General features: G+C 46.9%; 1 protein-coding gene across 1 annotated transcript in view; it reads left to right on the plus strand.

Annotated features, from left to right (window-relative positions):
* The window catches only part of UBE4B (ubiquitination factor E4B), a 44,941-nt gene extending 27,073 nt beyond the window's left edge, over positions 1-17,868 (plus strand). Inside the window, 12 exon segments of the mRNA XM_026686437.2 lie at positions 782-920; positions 4,755-4,854; positions 4,974-5,101; positions 5,612-5,710; positions 6,718-6,953; positions 8,312-8,438; positions 9,697-9,841; positions 10,748-10,882; positions 11,776-11,967; positions 15,230-15,404; positions 16,131-16,277; positions 17,260-17,868. Coding sequence (XP_026542222.2) covers positions 782-920; positions 4,755-4,854; positions 4,974-5,101; positions 5,612-5,710; positions 6,718-6,953; positions 8,312-8,438; positions 9,697-9,841; positions 10,748-10,882; positions 11,776-11,967; positions 15,230-15,404; positions 16,131-16,277; positions 17,260-17,321 — 1,685 coding nt within the window. The 3' untranslated portion in view covers positions 17,322-17,868.
* Positions 17,869-18,297: the final 429 nt, after the last annotated feature.

Here is an 18,297-nt window from a genome sequence, read left to right on the forward strand (position 1 = left end):
TTGCTTTGCAGATGTCAGTCTTTGTGTTTGGATTGAGGTCCTTTCCTGGAATCTGCATCCGTCTCTCTCTCTCTCTCTAATTTGATTCGTGTTTTTTTTTCCTGCTTTGTGGTATTTTAAGGTGTTTTTATATGAAGTGGGAGAGTTGGATAGAAACCGTCTTAAGTCAGTATTTCTCACCCTTGGCCACTTGAAGACCTGTGGTGAGAGCTAAATAGCTTGAAATAGATCTATATGTTGTGGTTCGCTGGCAGCCTGTGCAGATGACAGCAGAATCGGACAGTGGGGAAGAACGGGGACCAGTCCGGGAGTCTGGAGAGGACTTGGACAAGGGTTCTGTGTCCGATGCAGGAATGGGGCCAGGGAGTGGGGTTCTGCCTCCAGAGTCTGGCAGCAGCAAGGCAGAGGACCCAGGGGAGCCTGTTCCCAGTGCGCGTATGCGCAGAGCTGCTAGAAGGCAAGAGCAGCTGAAACAAAAGGGGCGATTCGGGAATAAGGCTGGGAGATGATTGCCCTTCCCTTAAGGGATAAAAGTCAGGCCAAGATGATGAAATCTTTGCAGGAAGCAAAGTAGTTTGATCGGTTCAGAGTCATCCTTGAAGCTCTTTGTACTTCAATTGGGTTTGTTTGTTTTTTTGTACTACTTTGTAATGAATAAATGTTGGTTTGTATGACAGATGAGATCCCTTCTTATATATATATATCCTCTGGCAGACTTGTGACGTTTCATTTGGATTTTCCTACCCTTTTCACTTCTACTCTCTTCTCTTTCTTTCCGCAGCCAGGGACCAGTCTCTCTTCTCTGAGCCAAAATTCCCCACGGAGTGTTTCTTCCTGACCCTCCACGCCCACCACCTCTCCATCTTACCGAGTTGCCGCCGATACATCCGTCGACTCAGAGCCATCCGGGAGCTGAACAGGTTTAATAATAATAATAATAATGATGATGATGCATCCTGAGTCGTTTGGGGGAGTTTGGGCAAGACTCTGGCACGAAAATTGATAGCAGCGTTTTCTAATATCTCAGGGGCTGCCACAAAAAAAAAAAAACAAACGGGGAGGGGGTTATTCTCCAAAGGACTTGAAGGCAGGACAAGATAGCAGTGGATGGAAACTAATCCAGAAGCAATGGATGGAAACTTAGAAGCAGCCTAAAACTAAGGAGAAATTTCCTGACAGTTGGAACAATTAACCAGTGGAACAACTGGCCTCCAGAAATTATGGTGGTTTTTAAGAAGAGGTCCAGCCCCTTGTCTGGAGTGATATAGAGCCTCCTGCTTGAGCAGTGGATTAGACTAGAAGACCCCCAAGGTTCCTTCCAACTCCTGTAAAAATAAAGTTGAGGCGCTGAGGAGATATTCTAAGCTAGTCTTTCTCAGCCAGAAACACTTTAAAAGGGGCGGATTCCAACTCCCAGAATCCCCCGTGCTGGTCGGGGTGGTGGTGGGGAATTCTGGGAGTTGAAGTCCACCCCTTTGAAAGCGGCTGAGAAAGACTCTCCTAGGGAAACCTGGTTTATTTATGTAAGCGAGAAGAAGGGAGGGAGGGAGGAAAGAATGGTCTGCTTGGTATGCATAAGGGAGCTTCGTGCGAGGTGTAACGGCGTGCCAGCCTTTACCGCCCTCTTTTTTGGGGCCCGGGGAGGTTGGCATCTAGGCAGCGTTGATGTGTGATGGGAACACGGTGTGCCCAGATGAACTTGGCACGCCATGGCTTGGTGACTCCAGATGGCTGTGGGAGGTAGCAAAGGCGGTCTTTTCTCGGTGAGCTCATGCATTGTGGGTATACTCTCAGGCTTGGGCATCTCAAAAAGCCTCCTTAATGCTTGCCAATGGCTTCATTGTTGAAGCTGGGTTGAGTAATCTAGTTGGCAGAACCTGGCCAGAGCACGCCTGCATGGATGGCATTGTGAGAGCAGAGGAACATGGGGGCAGGGATAAGCAGCAGAGAAAGAAGGGGGGGTGGCAGGCCCCCAGAGATCCTGAGAAGGAGAAAGAAGCAGATGGATTTGTTGTGTCATATAGATTTCCTGCTTTCTTTATAAGACAGTTCCTTATTCTGATGCGCCTTTTCAAGCCTGCGTTGGAATCTTTCTAAAGAGAAAAGAGAGAGGCCTTTTTTCCCCCTTTGCTTTTCAAGGATTGTAAGATCAAATGTAGCCACAGCTTTGTTAAAACAGCCGAGCAGAAGGGCTTGAAATGATCCCCTTCAAGCATCAGCCAGCCAATCTTGGACGACTTTCATTTAGAAGTCAAAAGCTGGAAAGAAAACTCCCATTAGGTCGACTTCTGACCTGGAAGGGTTTTTCCCGGAAGCCGTGAGGTATTAGCCGAATCTGCAGGGGTGTCTAATCTCCCCAGTGCAACTGTAGACACCCCACCTCCCTTGTTTTGCAAATAATCAAAGAGGGAATGTGATGCTTTTGTTTTGTTTTTTTTGTTTTTATTGATAGTGCATTGTTTTAATGGCTTTATTTTAGGCCAGTTGGTTTGCGAGTCGAAAGAGCTGGCCCAAAATAAAGCCATTAAAACAATGTACCACCAACAAAAGCAAAGCCTCCAATTCCCTCTGGGATCATAAATAAATGCAAATAAATAAAGCTTGCACAAGTGCCTTTCAATTAAAACTGCACCAGGTTTTTTTCTTAGATCTTTTTTAAAATTGGGATTATCCTTTAAAATACAAAGGAAAACAAAGATTTTAGGGAAAGGGGAAAGGGAAAAAGAGGGAAAGGAAAAGTGTAGGATGAAAGGGGAAAGGGGGAAAAAAAAGCATTGATTTCCAAACTTTTTTCGGCACAGTAAAATGCAAAATGGAATCGCAGCCTCAACTTTTTAACACCACTATTTTTCCTCCATCATTCCGTGTAGGTTTTCCTGACTATTGTGATATGTCTGGGTTGAGACACTTCTCTCTTTTTTTGTGTGGAAAATTTTAGTTTATTCAAAGAAGGTTAAAAAATTGTTGGCCCTGTGATTTCTGAGTCTATATAGTTAGTCCTCAACTTATGCCCACAATTGAGATTGGAATTTTTGTTGCTAAGTGAGAAATTTGTTAAGTGAGCTTTGCCCCGTTTTATGACTTTTCTGGTCCCATTTGTTAAGTGAATCACTGCAGTTGTTAAATGTAGTAACGCAGCTGTTAAGTGAACCTGACTTCCCCTTGGCAGAAGGTCACAAAAGGGGATCGCATAACCCCAGGACATTGCGACCGTCATAAATATGAATCAGTTGCCAAGCATCTGAATATAAACCACGCGATCACAGGGAGGCCGCAACGGTCATAAGTAGGGTAAAATGGTCCTAAGTCCCTTTTTTCAGTGACGTTGTAACTTTGAACGATCCCTGAATGAACTGGCCAGGAGTTCAATCCTGACCGGCTCCAAGTTGACTCAGCCTTCCATCCTTCTGAGGTGGGTAAAATGAGGACCCAGATTGTTGGGGGCAAAAGGCTGACTCTGTAAACCGTTTAGAACAGGGATCCCCAACCTTTTCGACGCCGCGCCCGGTTCCGACATCAGCTGGGCGCCGCGGCCGGTGGCGTCAACTGGGCGCCGCCATCTTTTATGACGAAAAGGCGCTTCGGTGGCGTCACGGAAGCGCTGCAGCCATGTCATAAAAGATGGCGGCCAGCCTTCTGGTGAGCTTTTTCGGTAGAAATGGCTTTCTACCCGGAAAAGCTCACCGAAGCTGGCGCCGCCATCTTTTATGACGAAACAGCGCTTCCGGTGAGCTTTCTACCGGAAAAGCTCACCAGAAGCGCTTTTACCAAAAAGATGGCGGCGCCCAGCAACCAGCGGCCCGGTAAGGCTTGTTCCGCGCCCGGTACGGTCCGGACGGCGGTTGGGGACCCCTGGTTTAGAAGGCTGTAAACCACAATGTGTCAGGGCTCCGGTGGTTACCCCCATTTAAATCATGAGTCTCTAGCAGGATTTTAAAAGCTTAAAGAAGATTTATTAGGAGTGAACATGCCCAGCGCTGCCTGCGTGTAGCCGACTCTGAGACACATCATTCCTTGTCACCTTTGACCCTGGTTTTCCTCACTCCCTGGGTGTATCATAATTCATATTCTCCAATGGGACACATCCATAGCCCAGAGTCATCAGTCATGCTCTCCAATTAGATATTTGCACAGCAGAAACTTTGGTGGCCTGGAAACATCTTTGAAAACATTAATGGAATGCAGTTTTGGTTTCCAAGCTGCTGCACTGCTCTCCCCTCCCTTTCTGTGGGCAACTCTAAAAGACCAGAGAAATATTTTATGAGTTGACACAATGAACCGGTATATCAGTCTTAAGGTCAGGGTTTCGGAAAACCAATAACTCTGAGGCAGGCATCTTCTCAAAATTTCCTTTTATTAGAGTAGTAAACTGGCACACCTGGGAAATCCTGAATATGAAAGTTCCCTCCAATAAGTAAAAAAAATTATAAGTCCACCCCCTGCACCCCTCATTCCATCACATGCTCCAACCACCATCCGTTCCAACTTGAGACCTTCCTTCACTCCTCACCCAGGTGCAGAAATCACATGACCTTGACTTAGAAGAAGAATGCTATTGTGTTTAACCACACACGCTCCCTGAAATTCCCCCCTCCCATCTTCCCAGGCCCAGGAATGCGGCAGCGTGGAAGCTTCTGATGCTAACAGGGCTTCCAAAGCTGACAGCTTAAGTCTTTTCCTCTTGCGGTGGTTTGAGCGCCGATGCTTTGGATGGCTCAAATCCTCCCCACTCAACGCCTTCTGGGTTTCTGCAGGACCGTGGAGGATTTGAAGAACAACGAAAGCCAGTGGAAGGACTCTCCCCTAGCTACCAGGCATCGAGAGATGTTGAAGCGATGCAAAACCCAACTCAAGGTTGGTTGCTAACCGTTCGGCCGTTTGTGGCACTGTCCCAGGGAGGGGGAGAGGGGCTACTTTTCGCGACTTGTTAGGTCGCGTCGCTTCATTTTTTGCTCTCGCCGTGTCCTGCCCAGAAACTGGTGCGGTGCAAAGCTTGTGCAGACGCCAGCCTGTTAGACGAGAATTTTCTCCGGAGGTGCCTCAACTTTTACAGCGTGGTGATCCAGCTCTTGCTACGGATTCTTGATCCTGCCTACCCTAAGTGAGTTTGCGGGCCTACAGTCTCCCCCATCCCTTGCTGGATTGGACTGCTGGGGGAATCGAACAGCCCAATCGGCTAAAACAGCAGCCCCCCAAAACTTTTAGGTATTAGGGACCGCTTCTGTGGGGGAAAGGGACTGGAAGGGAACGTGGTTTTTTGCATGCTGCCTGCATCCCACGAATGGGGCTTCACTTGTTTGTGTGGCCCAGTTTCCGCCATGCTGTGGTCCGGTGCTGGTCCACAAACCACGGGTTGGGAACCCCATGAGCTAAAGTCTCTTGTTGTCAGAGGGACAACATTTGGTGGTGCACCTCTGTGCTCAGATCTAAATTCTGCGCTGAAATGCACATCCAGAGGCAATTCTAATAATTCCAGAGAGCCCCTTTGAAACACAGTGAGCTCTCAAGCTTAGGATTGTAATTGAGCCTGGAATTAACGGCTGTAGCTTGTGCTGTTGATTAAGCAAGTCTTTTTCCTTAAAGAACCTCTTCTCATCTCTCCCGTCTGCAGCATAAAACTGCCTTTAAATCCAGATGTCCCGAAAGTCTTTGCAGCGATGCCTGAGTTTTATGTGGAAGATATTGCAGAATTTTTGTTTTTTATTGTACAGTAAGTAAAAAAAAAAAAAAACCTTCATTTTTTTTTTTGTGGGTTGAAATGTCCTTCAAGGAGAGAAACCACGATGCTTTGGATTGAAAAGCTGCTCCGCATAGTGAGACGGGTGGGCGTATAAATGTAATTCATAAATAAAAATAAATAAAAGCAAGGAGTCTACTAATCTCCTTCCTTGATCCCTAATCCCCCTTTCTAGGAGATAGCTTTAACAGTTTTTGGCTTTAACCGTTTTTGGCTGATATTGGCATCCTGTTTCTCCAGGTTGCTTCTAACCAGGTTGTTAGAGAGAGATGATAGATAGATAGATAGATAGATAGATAGATAGATAGATAGATAGATAGATAGATAGATAAAGTTAGGTAAGTAGAGAGCACGGGGGAAGGGAGATAATTATAGGCAGACAGTAGATGATGAAAGATGATGGATGGATGGATACATTGATAGATTATAGATAGATAGGTAAGTAGAGAGCATGGGGGAAGGGAGATAATTATAGATAGGCAGACAGTAGATGATGGAAAATGATGGATGGATGGATAAATAGATTGATAAATAATAGATAGGTAAGTAGAGAGCACGGGGGAAGGGAGATAATTATAGATAGATAGGCAGACAGTAGATGATGGAAAATGATGGATGGACGGACGGACAGATAGACAGACAGACAAACAGATAGATGCATGCTGTAATGGCACAGTGGTTAGAATGCAGTACTGCAGACTAATTCTGCCGACTGCCAGCAGTTCAATTCTGACCGCCTCAAAAGTTGACTCAGCCTTCCATCCTTCTGAGGTGGGTAAAATGAGAGCCCAGATTGTTGGGGGAAAGAGGCTGACTCCGTCAACCGCTTGGAGAGGGCTGTAAAGCGGTATATAAGTCTTAAGCGTGCTATTTGCTATCTTATGGGTTGGATGCCCTCTCTTTCCGCTTCGGCCGTTGATCCTCGCCAAGCCTTCCTCCGTCGTTCCTTTCTCCCTGCTCCCCTCTTCCCCGTTTTCCAGATACTCGCCTCAGGTACTCTACGAGCCTTGCACTCAGGAGCTGGTGACCTTCCTGGTGGTCATGCTCTGCAACCAGGACTACATCCGGAACCCTTACTTGGTGGCCAAGCTGGTGGAGGTGATGTTCATGACCAACCCAGCCGTCCAGCCGCGGACCCAGAAGTTCTTCGAAATGATCGAGAACCACCCGCTGTCCGTCAAGCTGCTGGTTCCTTCCCTGATGAAGTTTTACACAGGTTGGTGAACTGGATGGATGCGCACCAATTGTGCCACTCGGGCAAGTCAGCCATGCACGACCGCAATACAGGCCATCCTCGACTACAGCCGTTTCGTTTAGCGACCGGTCCAAGACTGGGGGGGGGGAATGACACAATCGTTTTTCACAATTAGGACCGTTGTGCACCCCCGTGGTCACGTGATCAAAATTCAGACCCTTGGCGATCGGCTCCTCCTAATGACAGTTGCCATGAGTCCCGGGATTACGTGGTCCCCTTTTGTGACCACCTCGCAAGCAAAGTCGAGGGAGAATCCCTGATTCCCTTACCGACCGTGTGGCTAACTCAACAGCGACAGCGGTTCAATTCACCGCTGTGGCAAGAAGGACGTAAAACAGGGCAGGACTCACTTTAACAAATGTCTCACTTAGCAACCAAAATGTTGGGCTGTATTGCGGTTATAAGCCGAGGATGGCCTGTATGTCCTGTTTCTCCTTTCTCGATTGTGGTGAGTTTAAAGTGAGTGGACTTCAACTCCCTGAATTCCCCAGCCAGCAGCCTAGGAGTTGAAGCTCACCCATCTTAAAAGTTGCTAAGGTTGAGAAACACGGCTCTAAGCAAGTGAGTTCCCATGACTTGCTGACCTGCAAGCCAACCTGGCCTCATCTTGGCTTAGTGTGTTGTGTGAAGGTGGCCGCTCTTGCTTGTTTAATAGAGTAGAATAGAAAATAGACTGGAATGGAATGGAATGGAATGGAATGGAACAGAACAACAGAACAACAGAACAGAACAGAATTCTTTATTGGCCAAGTGTGATTGGACACACAAGGAATTTGTCTTGGTGCAAATGCTCTCCGTGTCCATAAAAGAAAAGATACATTCGTCAGGAGTCAAGAATCATCAGGTACAACTCTTAATGATAGTCAAAAGGTACAATAAGCAATCAAATCATACTAGGAAACAGTCAATATAAATCATTAGGAATCAAGCAACAAAGTTACAGTCATGCAGTCACAAGTGGGAGGGGATGGGTGATCAGGAGTGATGAGAAGGTGAATAGTAATAGTAGTGCAGACTTTGTAAATAGTTGGACAGTGTTGAGGGAATTATTTGTTTAGCAGAGCGATGGCATGTTGGGGAAAAACTGTCCTTGTGTCTAGTTGTTCTAGTGTGCAGTGCTCTATAGTGTTGTTTTGAGGGTAGAAATTGAAACACTTTATGTCCGGGATGTGAGGGGTCCGTAGATACTTTCACAGCCCTCTTTTTAACTCAATGCAGGATACAGGTCCTTGATTGAAAGCAGGTTGGTAGCAATTCTTTTTTTAACCTGGCATCCTCGGGGTGCGTGGAGACTACAACTCTTCTCATTCTCCCCTCAGACGTGGAGCACACCGGGGCCACCAGCGAATTCTACGACAAATTTACAATCCGCTATCACATCAGCACCATCTTCAAAAGCTTGTGGCAGAACATAGCTCACCACGGGACCTTCATGGAAGAGTTCAAGTGAGTGTAATGCTGACATGTAAGCTTGTTCTTGGATTGGACAGGCCACTGGTCATGGAAGAGACCCTGGATGGACACCGCATATCTGAGCTGTGGATGTACTGTATCTCTTAAGGAAGGACCAATAATTTTTAAACTGATGCAGTGGAAAAGTCAATATAAGATTGTTTTATAGCGATTGTACCAGACAAAGGTGGGTTCTTTTGGGTTTGTTTGTTTTTTTGCCATCCTAAGTGGCGCAGTAGTTAGAATGCAGTAGTACGGGCTACTTCTGCTAACTTGACGGCTGCCTGCAATTTGGCAGTTCAAATCCCACCAAGCTCAAGGTTGACTCAGCCTTCCGTCCTTCCGAGGTGGGTGAAACGAGGGCCCAAAATCGTCAGGGGGCAATATGCTGACTGTCAACTCATAAAATATTTCTATGGTCGTTTTAGAATTGCCAACAGAAAGGGAGGGGAAGAAAGGGATTTGAAAGAGCAGTGCGGCAGCTCGGAACTCGAAAGTGCATTCCATACATAGTTTTTCTGAGATAGTAACTGGGTGACTGAAGTTTCTGCCGCGGAAAATTGTAACTGGAGAACATGGTTGATGACTCTTGGCTATGGATGTGTCCCATTGGAGAATATGAATTATGATACACCCAGGGGGTGGGGGAAAACCAGGGTCAAGGGTGACAATGAATGGTATGTCTCAGAGTCGGCTACACCCAGGCAATGCCGGACATGTTAACTCCCAATAAGTCCTTTTGAAGTTTTGGAAGTTTGGCTCGAGACTCATGATTTAATTGGGGGGAACCGCCGGAATCCTGACAACCGCTTAATCCTGTCAACCGGTTGACTCGTGTCAACCGCTTAAAGAGGGCTGTAAAGCACTGTGAAGCAGTATACAAGTGCTAAGTGCTATTGCTACAAGAGCCATGGTGGTGCAGCCCAACAATCTGGGTCCTCCTTTTGCCCACCTCGGAAGGATGGAAGGCTTAGCCAACCTTGAGGCAGCGAGGATTGAACTGCTGGCGGTTGGCAGGGTTAGCCTGCAATGCTGCATTCTGCTAAGTCTTGCGTCCTATTGCTATTGCTAAGCATTTTCCCAGCAGGATGAGAGTTGTGGAAGGCAAAACTGGATGCCAGGGAATTTCTTACTTCTGAGCAGGGATTGGAGGCCACATTTCCCAGATCGATCTCACCATCACCACCATCTTCTTAGAGCTAAGAAATCCACCCAATTGTCTTTTCCCCCACCCACCCCTTCTCCTTTCCAGCTCCGGCAAGCAGTTTGTTCGCTATATCAATATGCTGATCAACGACACGACGTTCTTGCTGGACGAGAGTTTAGAGTCCCTGAAGCGCATCCACGAAGTGCAGGAGGAGATGAAGAACAAGGAGCAGTGGGATCTTCTCCCCAGGGTGAGCGGGGTCTCGGGGTTTTAGTGGTCCCCGGCTGGGGAATGCTCGGAGTGGAAGGCCACGTGGTTGAAAAGTGGCTTTGATGGTGAAACGCCAACCTAGTTCAAGTTCTCTGCTTCCAAGGGACTGGCCAGACATGCTAGAATACCAATTAGAGGGTTGGAAGGAAATGGTAGGTAGTCCTCGACTTAATAATCATTCATTTAGTGACCATTGGAACAGCACTGAAAAAAGTGACTAATGATCCAGTTTTCACATGACCGTTGCAGCATCCCCAATTCGAAAGCATGAATAGAATAGAATAGAAATAGAAATAATAGAATAGAATTGAATTGAAATAGAATAGAATTGAAATAGAAATAGAATAGAATTAGAATAGAATAGAAATAGAATAGAAATAGAAATAGAAATTAGAATAGAATTAGAATAGAAAAGAATTAGAATTAGAATAGAAATAGAAATAGAAATAATAGAATAGAATTGAAATAGAATTGAAATAGAATTAGAATTAGAATTAGAATAGAAATAGAATAGAATAGAATAGAATAGAATAGAATAGAATAGAATAGAATAGAATAGAATAGAATAACAGAGTTGGAAGGGACCTTGGAGGTCTTCTAATCCAATCTCCTGCCTAGGCAGGACACCCTACACCACTTCACACAAATGGTTATCCAATCTCTTGTTAAAAACTTCCACTGTTGGAGCATTTACAACATCTGGACACCAGTTGCTCCACTGATTAATTGTTCTAACTGTCGAAGTTTCTACCTCAGTTGTACGTTCTTAGTTCGATTCTTCCTTGTGGTCCAACCCTCGCAGCCGTACCTTATTACCGGGTGGCTTACAGGTTATGGTGATCACACAGGTTATAACTCTTCCTCCTGTGGCTGTTCTCCTTCCTAGGATCAGCAACAAGCTCGGCAATCTCAGCTGGCCCAGGACGAGAGGGTCTCGCGCTCCTACCTGGCTCTGGCCACAGAAACCGTTGACATGTTTCACATCCTCACCAAACAAGTCCAGAAACCTTTCCTCAGGCCCGTGAGTATCGGGATTTGCTCCCAGATAATCTCCTGCGATGTCGTAGCCTTGGGGTTCTGAGCCCCAGCTCTTCTGGATCCCAGGCCAGGCATTTTTGACATGGGGAGAACTCTTCCGGGAGTTGCTTCTGGTTGTGGCCCTCGGATCGAGACCGTGGCGGGACTCAGCGGGCAAAGGACGGGGATGGGTTCGTGTGGCTGGTGTTGTGGCCCGCCGGCGGCTGGTGGAGCTGGCAGCAGAGTCGGACAGTAGCTAGGAGGTTGGGGAGGAACCTGGGCCGGTTGTGGAGGCTGAGGAAGGGCCAGAGGAGGGCTCTGCATCAGAGGCAGGGATGCGGCCCAGGGCAGGCTGGCAGTCAGCAGCAGCCTTCGGGTTCGGACAGCAGCGAGGCGGGGGAGCTTATGGAACTAGTTCTCAGCCTGTGCATGTGCAGGGTTACCAGAAGACCAGAACAATTGAGAGAGCAGGGTTGACTCAGGAGTAAGGCCACACCTCGGAGATGATTGGCCCCTCCCATAGGACATCAAAGAGGAGCGAAGGGGATGTGAGCTTTTGCAGGAAGCAATTAATTCGTCCGGTCGGTCCAACCTTTGAAAAGTTATTTTTGACTCTGTCAAGTTTGGCCTTGCCCTGCACTTGGCAGTTAGTTCTCTGGAAGTGTGATAGATAAGGTGGGTGTTTATCAACATTCCCCTGAAAGACTGTTTGTGAAGCCTGGCCGGCTGTGAGTGAACGTAATTCACAGCCGTGGAAATAAAAAGAGGTTTTGCCGGGTGTTTTAAGGTGGTGTTTTATGCTTTCTAAGGAAGCCTAAGGGGTCAGAACAGTTGGCTCCTGGCCTGTTGTGTTGCTGCTTTTTTCCCATACCTACGCGCTGCGATTTCCCGTTTCAGGAGCTTGGGCCACGGCTGGCTGCAATGCTGAACTTCAACCTTCAGCAGCTGTGTGGGCCTAAATGCCGCGACCTGAAAGTCGAAAACCCCGAGAAGTACGGCTTTGAACCAAAGAAGCTTCTGGATCAACTGACAGACATCTACTTGCAGCTCGATTGCGCCCGTTTTGCAAAAGCGATCGCGGACGACCAGGTGAGAGTGGCGAGAAGGTAAAAAGCGTAAAGATACTTTTACGATCCGGGTGGAGCTTTTTCCTCGTCTCTAGTTTTGGAACTTGGAGAGCGGGCAGGATTCATGAAACCCTTGGCCGAAACTCAAAAAGGTTTCCGTAATAGGCACTCCTCGTTTTGTGACCATTTGCAATAGTAATGAAAAAAAAATAACTTTATGATCAGTCCTCCCCTTTACGATCTTTGTAGGTCTGTAAATCAAAGGAAAGCTAAAGTTGGATCATAAGTGCAGTTGCGGTTTCACTTGATGGCCTCGCTTAACGATCAAGTTGCCAGTCCCAATTGTGGTTGCTAAGCAAGGACTACTTGTCCATGGGACAAAAGGTGTTGAAAACCCACCCAAGCCCTTTAGGCAGCTGAGTCAAAATCCTCTGGAGGATTAAAATTTGAAGCGAAATGAAATGATCAGCTTAGCTCTTTAGGACGGTGCTAAATTACCTGGATCTTGGTTTGTTTTAAAATATCTTTCCCAGCTCTGTGATTTAACAATCAGAGCACAGGGCATTAAGGAAGAATAGTTTGGGGTTAGCTGAATCATTCCACGTGGGAAAACGATATAGCGGTTTCCCCAAAGGTGCTTTTCTTTTTTTCAAGAGGCCACTGGACTTTTTGGTTTATCTTTGAAGATGTTTCACTTCTCCTCCAAGAAGCTTCTTCAGCTCTGACTTGGATGGTGGGGAATAATGGAAGGATTTATACTCCTTGCAGACAGCTGGTCATTTGCATCCTTTTTAGAGAGCCATTGAGGCCACTTGGAAGTTTATCTGCGTTCACCCTGAGGGAATCCTTCCTTTCACCACCATCCAGTCAGAGCTGAAGAAGCTTCTTTTAATGAGAAGCGAAACCTCCTCAAAGAAAAACAAAGTCCAGTGGCCTCTTGAAAAAGCACCTTTGAGACAACCATGACCTGAATGACTGAGAATCTCCATAGACGGATAATAGCTGTTCCCATTTTCCAGCCTGAGGTGGTTTTCTTCTGCAATCATAACTTTTTCTCCAGGTTCCCCCACCTAATTACGGCCTTTCAGATATGACTGGTTTTGGACTGTGTGTGTGTGTTCTGAAATCAGCTTTATGTCTTTTTAACTAAATCAATCCTTCAGAGTGTGTGTGATTCCGTTAAAAACTCCTCTTAAGTTTTTTGGGGGCCGGGCAGTTATGTGTGGCTGGTACTTCATGAATATCCCACCCCAGATTTCTGCTTCTTTTCCTTGACTGGGGGGGATATGGGTGAACGTGTGCCGTACTCCATTTGTTATCACGGGATGTCTTTCGAAGAAGCACAGGAGGGAAAAATGTATTCCATTATTTGAGGGGCTGCCACAAATAAGAGGGGGTCAACTTGTTTTCCAAAGCACCAGAGAGCAGGCCAAGAAACAATGGATAGAAACTTATCCAGGAAAGAAGCAACCTAGAATTGAGGAGAAACTTGCTCACTGGGAGGACAATTAACCAGTGGAACTGCTTGCCACCAGAAGTGCTGGGTGCTCCCATCGCTGGAGGCTTTTAAGAAGAGATTGGACAGTCACTTGTCTGAAATGGTAGAGAGTCTCCTTGTGCAGGCGGGTTGGACTAGAAGACCTCCAAGGTCCCTTCCAACTCTTTTCTGATTGGATTGGAAACCATCCAATAATCGTGAAGAATCTCAAAGAACACCCTCTTTTTTTCACTTCCTCCTGCAGTGCTTTGATTCACTGCACTGCAGATAAATCTGGATCACTTTTGGAAGATGTGATGGAGCAGAGAGCAGTCACGGGGGCAGCTCAGATTGATTTATTCCTTCCGTCAGCCGATATTAGAAGAGCAAATGAACTGAAGGTTGAATCCCTTTGGTTTCCTGAAACCTGGGTTGCGTGGATGTTTTGGCCACAGCATCTTCAAAAGCTGGCCGGGATTTTTCCCTTCCTCCTGGTGGCTGGTGGATTTGCTGGATGCGTTACAATTTAAGCGGGGCCTTTCTGCAGCAATGCTGCATTTAGCTGGCCAGCTCCCAGCAAATTCTGACTTCGCTCTCCTGCAAATTGACCTAAGAAGAGAGCCAAAGATGATTCGATAGTTTTGTCTACAGAAGAGCCGTCTGTGGAGTTAACTCCTTACAGGAAAGTCAGAATTGCTCAAACCAGCTGTCTTTTTTTTTTTTTTTTTGAGAGGGATGGACTCTTTTTAACTGAATTCCTCCTGGCTGGCAGTTCTGCTACCAATAAATCTCCTTTACCTGGTGTGTTTTTTTGTAGAATCCTAGAGAGATCTCTCTCTAGCGTGTGCTGAAATACTGGCAAACAGCTATGCCCTTCGTCCTGGGTGGGAGCACACAACTCCCCTCGAAAACACCACATTCCTGGCCCTCAGGTTGATGCTGAATTATCAGAAACTAGAGTTGCTGCGTGACGATTACACCAGTGAACATTCCCTTTGTATTCTCTCCAGACAGCAAATTAAACAAGAATGAAGTGGTTTACTTCAGCGGGGTAAAATATCAAGTCGGACGAGTGCCCTCAAGGCAGTGTGTCTTTCTGACTGTTCAGTATGGTCAAGAGTTCAGGTTTGTGGTTAGAAAGCAAGACAGCATCCAAAAAAAAAAAAAAAAAGGATCTGTTCTAGAATTGGCCTGCTTCTGAAAAAGCATCTGATAGTCCCTGGATGAATTGCGGAGAAGTAAACAATTTTCAAGATCAATATAGCCAGTCAGTTAGGCTTGATACAGATATATTTAGTCAATTTCAACAGCTAAATTTAATTAAAACCATTTTGATTTCCCTGGAACCAGATTTTTTTTTAAGAACAGTGTTTATATTTTATTGTATGTATTTGTAAACATTGTGCTAATTGTGTATGGTTTTCTCCTCAGTAGTTGCTCAATGAGGGGATTGATTTCTACTTGATTGTTCGTCTGGGGTTAATCCCTGCTTATCTGGATGCTGGCTGTTGGAAAGGAGGTGTTCCAAACTTTTGGTTTCCTTCTTAGCTTTTTTAACTGCCTCTTTGGAGCAGTGTGTAAATGTGGTTTATCTCAATGTGTCTGTTGATGGTGAATTGTCTGAATGCCAAATTTCCAGGAGTTTTTGGATTTAGCTTAGTCTAGGACACTCACAGTTTCCCCTGTTGAAATCGTGGTTGAGTCTGTCCGTCGTTGGGAGATTGAGTTGTCATCCTGCCTTCTGACGACTGAGTTGGTGTCCCATTGTTTGGCGGGCCTTCACGAGCCTTTGTGGTTGGCTTTGCAGAGGTCTTACAGCAAGGAGCTCTTTGAGGAGGTGATTTCGAAGATGAGGAAAGCCGGCATCAAGTCGACCATAGCGATAGAAAAATTCAAGCTGCTCGCAGAGAAAGTGGACGAAATCGTTGCCAAGAACGCCCGCGCCGAAATTGACTACAGCGACGCTCCGGATGAGTTCCGAGGTAAGTCGTGTCTTTGTCAGGATATAGTGATTGTCAACTCAAAAATATTTCCCTGGTTTTTTTAGAGTTGTCAGCAGAAAGGGAGTGGGGGAAGTAGTGCATTCCTTAAATGCTTTCATAGATAATTGCTAGGCGGCCAAAGCTTCTGGCACACAAGATTATTACTGGAGAGTACGATTGATGACTCTTGGCTATGGATGTGTCCCATTGGAGAATATACATCCAGGGGTTGGGGGGAAGACCAGGGTCAAGGGTGAAATGAATGCTGTGTCTCAGAGTCGGCTGCACCCAGGTGGCACTGGCAGGTTCACTCCTAATAAATGATTTTTTTAAACTTTGAGAGATGTGGCTGGAGACTCATGATTTGAATAGGGGTGGGTGCCGGAGCCCTGACAGCGACCTAATTTCCAATGAATAAAAGAAGGCAGTGTAATTTTTAACCAGTTGTTTAAATCAGCGCTCCCCCAACCTTTGGGGCACCAGGGACAGGTTCCATGGAGAGAGTTTTTACCACGGATTGGAGGGGATGTGATTTTGTGTGCTGCCTGCATCCTGCGGATGGACCTTGTTTACGCAGCCCGGTTTCTGGTATGCTGTAGCCCGGTGCCGGTCCACGGATCTGGTCTGGGGGTCCTTGATTTAAACCCTGTGTGGGTGTGGCCCGGTTTATTTGTTGAGCTTCTTGACCTTTAAAACACAGTTGACCCGTTGATTCTATCCCTTCAGATCCGCTCATGGATACCTTAATGAGCGACCCAGTCCGGTTGCCGTCGGGAACCATCATGGATCGCTCCGTCATTCTGCGGCACCTTCTCAACTCTTCCACGGATCCCTTCAATCGCCAGACACTAACAGAAAATATGCTGGAGCCAGGTAATTGGGGGAGAACGGGGTTTTCAAACCCATAGTGCAATTTTGAAATCTTTTCACAGTCTGGGGTATTCATCAAGCTTGTTTCTCCTCATGGAGACCTCTCATGAACCAGCTCGATTACGTCACCAGCGCATGGGGGAGTGGTGTATGTGAATCTTTCCTCTTCCAGCAGTGTGGTTTTTTTTTAATTCGTTCTTGGGAGTTTAAGGGTTCTGTTTGCTTGTGTTGTGGACTATCGGCCACCGGCTCCTCCAGCCGCCGAATCAGAGGGGGAGGAGGAGGTGTGGGAGTCAGGATCAGCATGAGCGCAACCTGGGAGCTCCGAGGGGGAAGAGGGAATGCAGCTGGCAGAGAGAGACAGAGAGAGAGAGAGAGAGGCGGAGCCTAGGCTGTCCGTCAGCCCTCAGAGGGAGAGTCAGCAGCCCCCAAGCCTGGAGGTGGCTGATGAGGAAGAGGAGGAACAGCTGGGCCCAGTGCCTGACGCACGGATGCGCAGAAGGGAGAGGAGAGCAGTGGAGATCTATGGGCTGGTCCTTGAGACGGAAGAGCCATTGCTGCTAGCGAAGCCCCACCCTAAGAGCTTCAAGGAGGAAGGAGGAATGCAGCTGGCAGAGAGTGAGACAGAGGTGGAGCCTGGGCCATCCGTCAGCCCTTAGATGGAGAGTCAATAAACCCCAGGTCTGGAGGTGGCTGATGAGGAAGAGGAGGAGGAACAGCTGGGCCCAGTGCCTGATGCGTGGATACGCAGAAGGCAGAGGAGAGGAGAGCAGTGGAAATCTATGGGCCGGTCCTTGGGACTGCTAGCGAAGCCCCACCCTAGAGAAATGTTTTTGCCGGGGCTGCCGGCATTTCTAATAAAGGAATCTTTTGAGTTCACGTCAGAGCATTTGTCGTGCTTGGGGAGCTGGGTCAGAACAGCTTGTCCCAAAGAAACCCCATTGATCTCTAACCCCACCTACCTCACCCCCCCTTTTTTTTTTAGTGCCTGAGCTGAAAGAGCAAATCCAAGCTTGGATGAGGGACAAGCAGCACCCAGATCACTGAGGCGACACCACCCCCGGCAGCACACGCCGAGGTCAACTGTGGAGAGCAAAGGCAGCGGATCAAGGCAAGGGGAATGCCAAAACCACGTTGGAGCTGAGCTGGGGACTCACGCAGTGCCTGCTGCTGCCGCTGCTACCACAAAAGGACCGTTGGGACCTCCTGGGCGAGGCGAAAGGGGAGAGAGAGAGGCACCACACCGCCAAAACGCAGCTTAACTCTTGTACATAACTTTTAAGCGATACATCGGCAGTCGATAGCATTGTGGGTGGGATTCAGTTAGCAAGTTCCCTCTTTTTTTGTTTGTTTGTTGTTGTTCTGAGAAACGAAACTCCTCCGTTTCATCGTTGGGGGGGTTCATCCATGGCCGAATTCAGTTTAGCCAACGACGCGGATCGGGTCGGCACAGCCTTCGGTGTGTGTGTGCGTGCGTGCGTGTGCGTGTTTTTCTTTCTTTTTTTTAAACCAATATATTGCCAGATCTCCGTTAATTTGATAGTGGTTGGAACTTTGAACATTTTTGCTGCTAAAGGTTAAAAAAAAACAAAAACCCACCCCCAAACCCTTTCATTTTTCTCTTGTCACCTCTGCCTGCACGATCCCGGTTTTCCGTTTATTTTTTTATTGTTTCTCCTTAATGTGAAGAAAAACCTTTCCTGTCTATGGAAAAGATGACCCCTTATGTCCTAAGGGGAGGGTGTCAGACATCATTTTGAAAAAAACACAAAAAAAGAGAGCAAATGTGCCTGCGAGGATTATTGAAAAGGGGAGAGGATGGGGGAAGGGGGTCATATTTTCCTATAAGAAAGCTCTTTATTATTATTATTATTGTTATTATTATTATTATTTAATTTGGCTAAGCCGCCCCCCAAGAAAAGGCATTCACGATCCAAGTAGCAAATTTCATTCTCCCGCCTCCCCCTTTGTGTCGGCACGTTGAAATGTCACGATGTTTGACGTGTTCCTTTATGTTTCGAGG

This window comes from Notechis scutatus, chromosome 16 (genome assembly GCF_049901735.1).
Source record: "Notechis scutatus isolate UNSWTSFEM ecotype Mainland chromosome 16, rNotScu1.2, whole genome shotgun sequence".
NCBI classification, from domain to species: Eukaryota; Metazoa; Chordata; class Lepidosauria; order Squamata; family Elapidae; genus Notechis; species Notechis scutatus.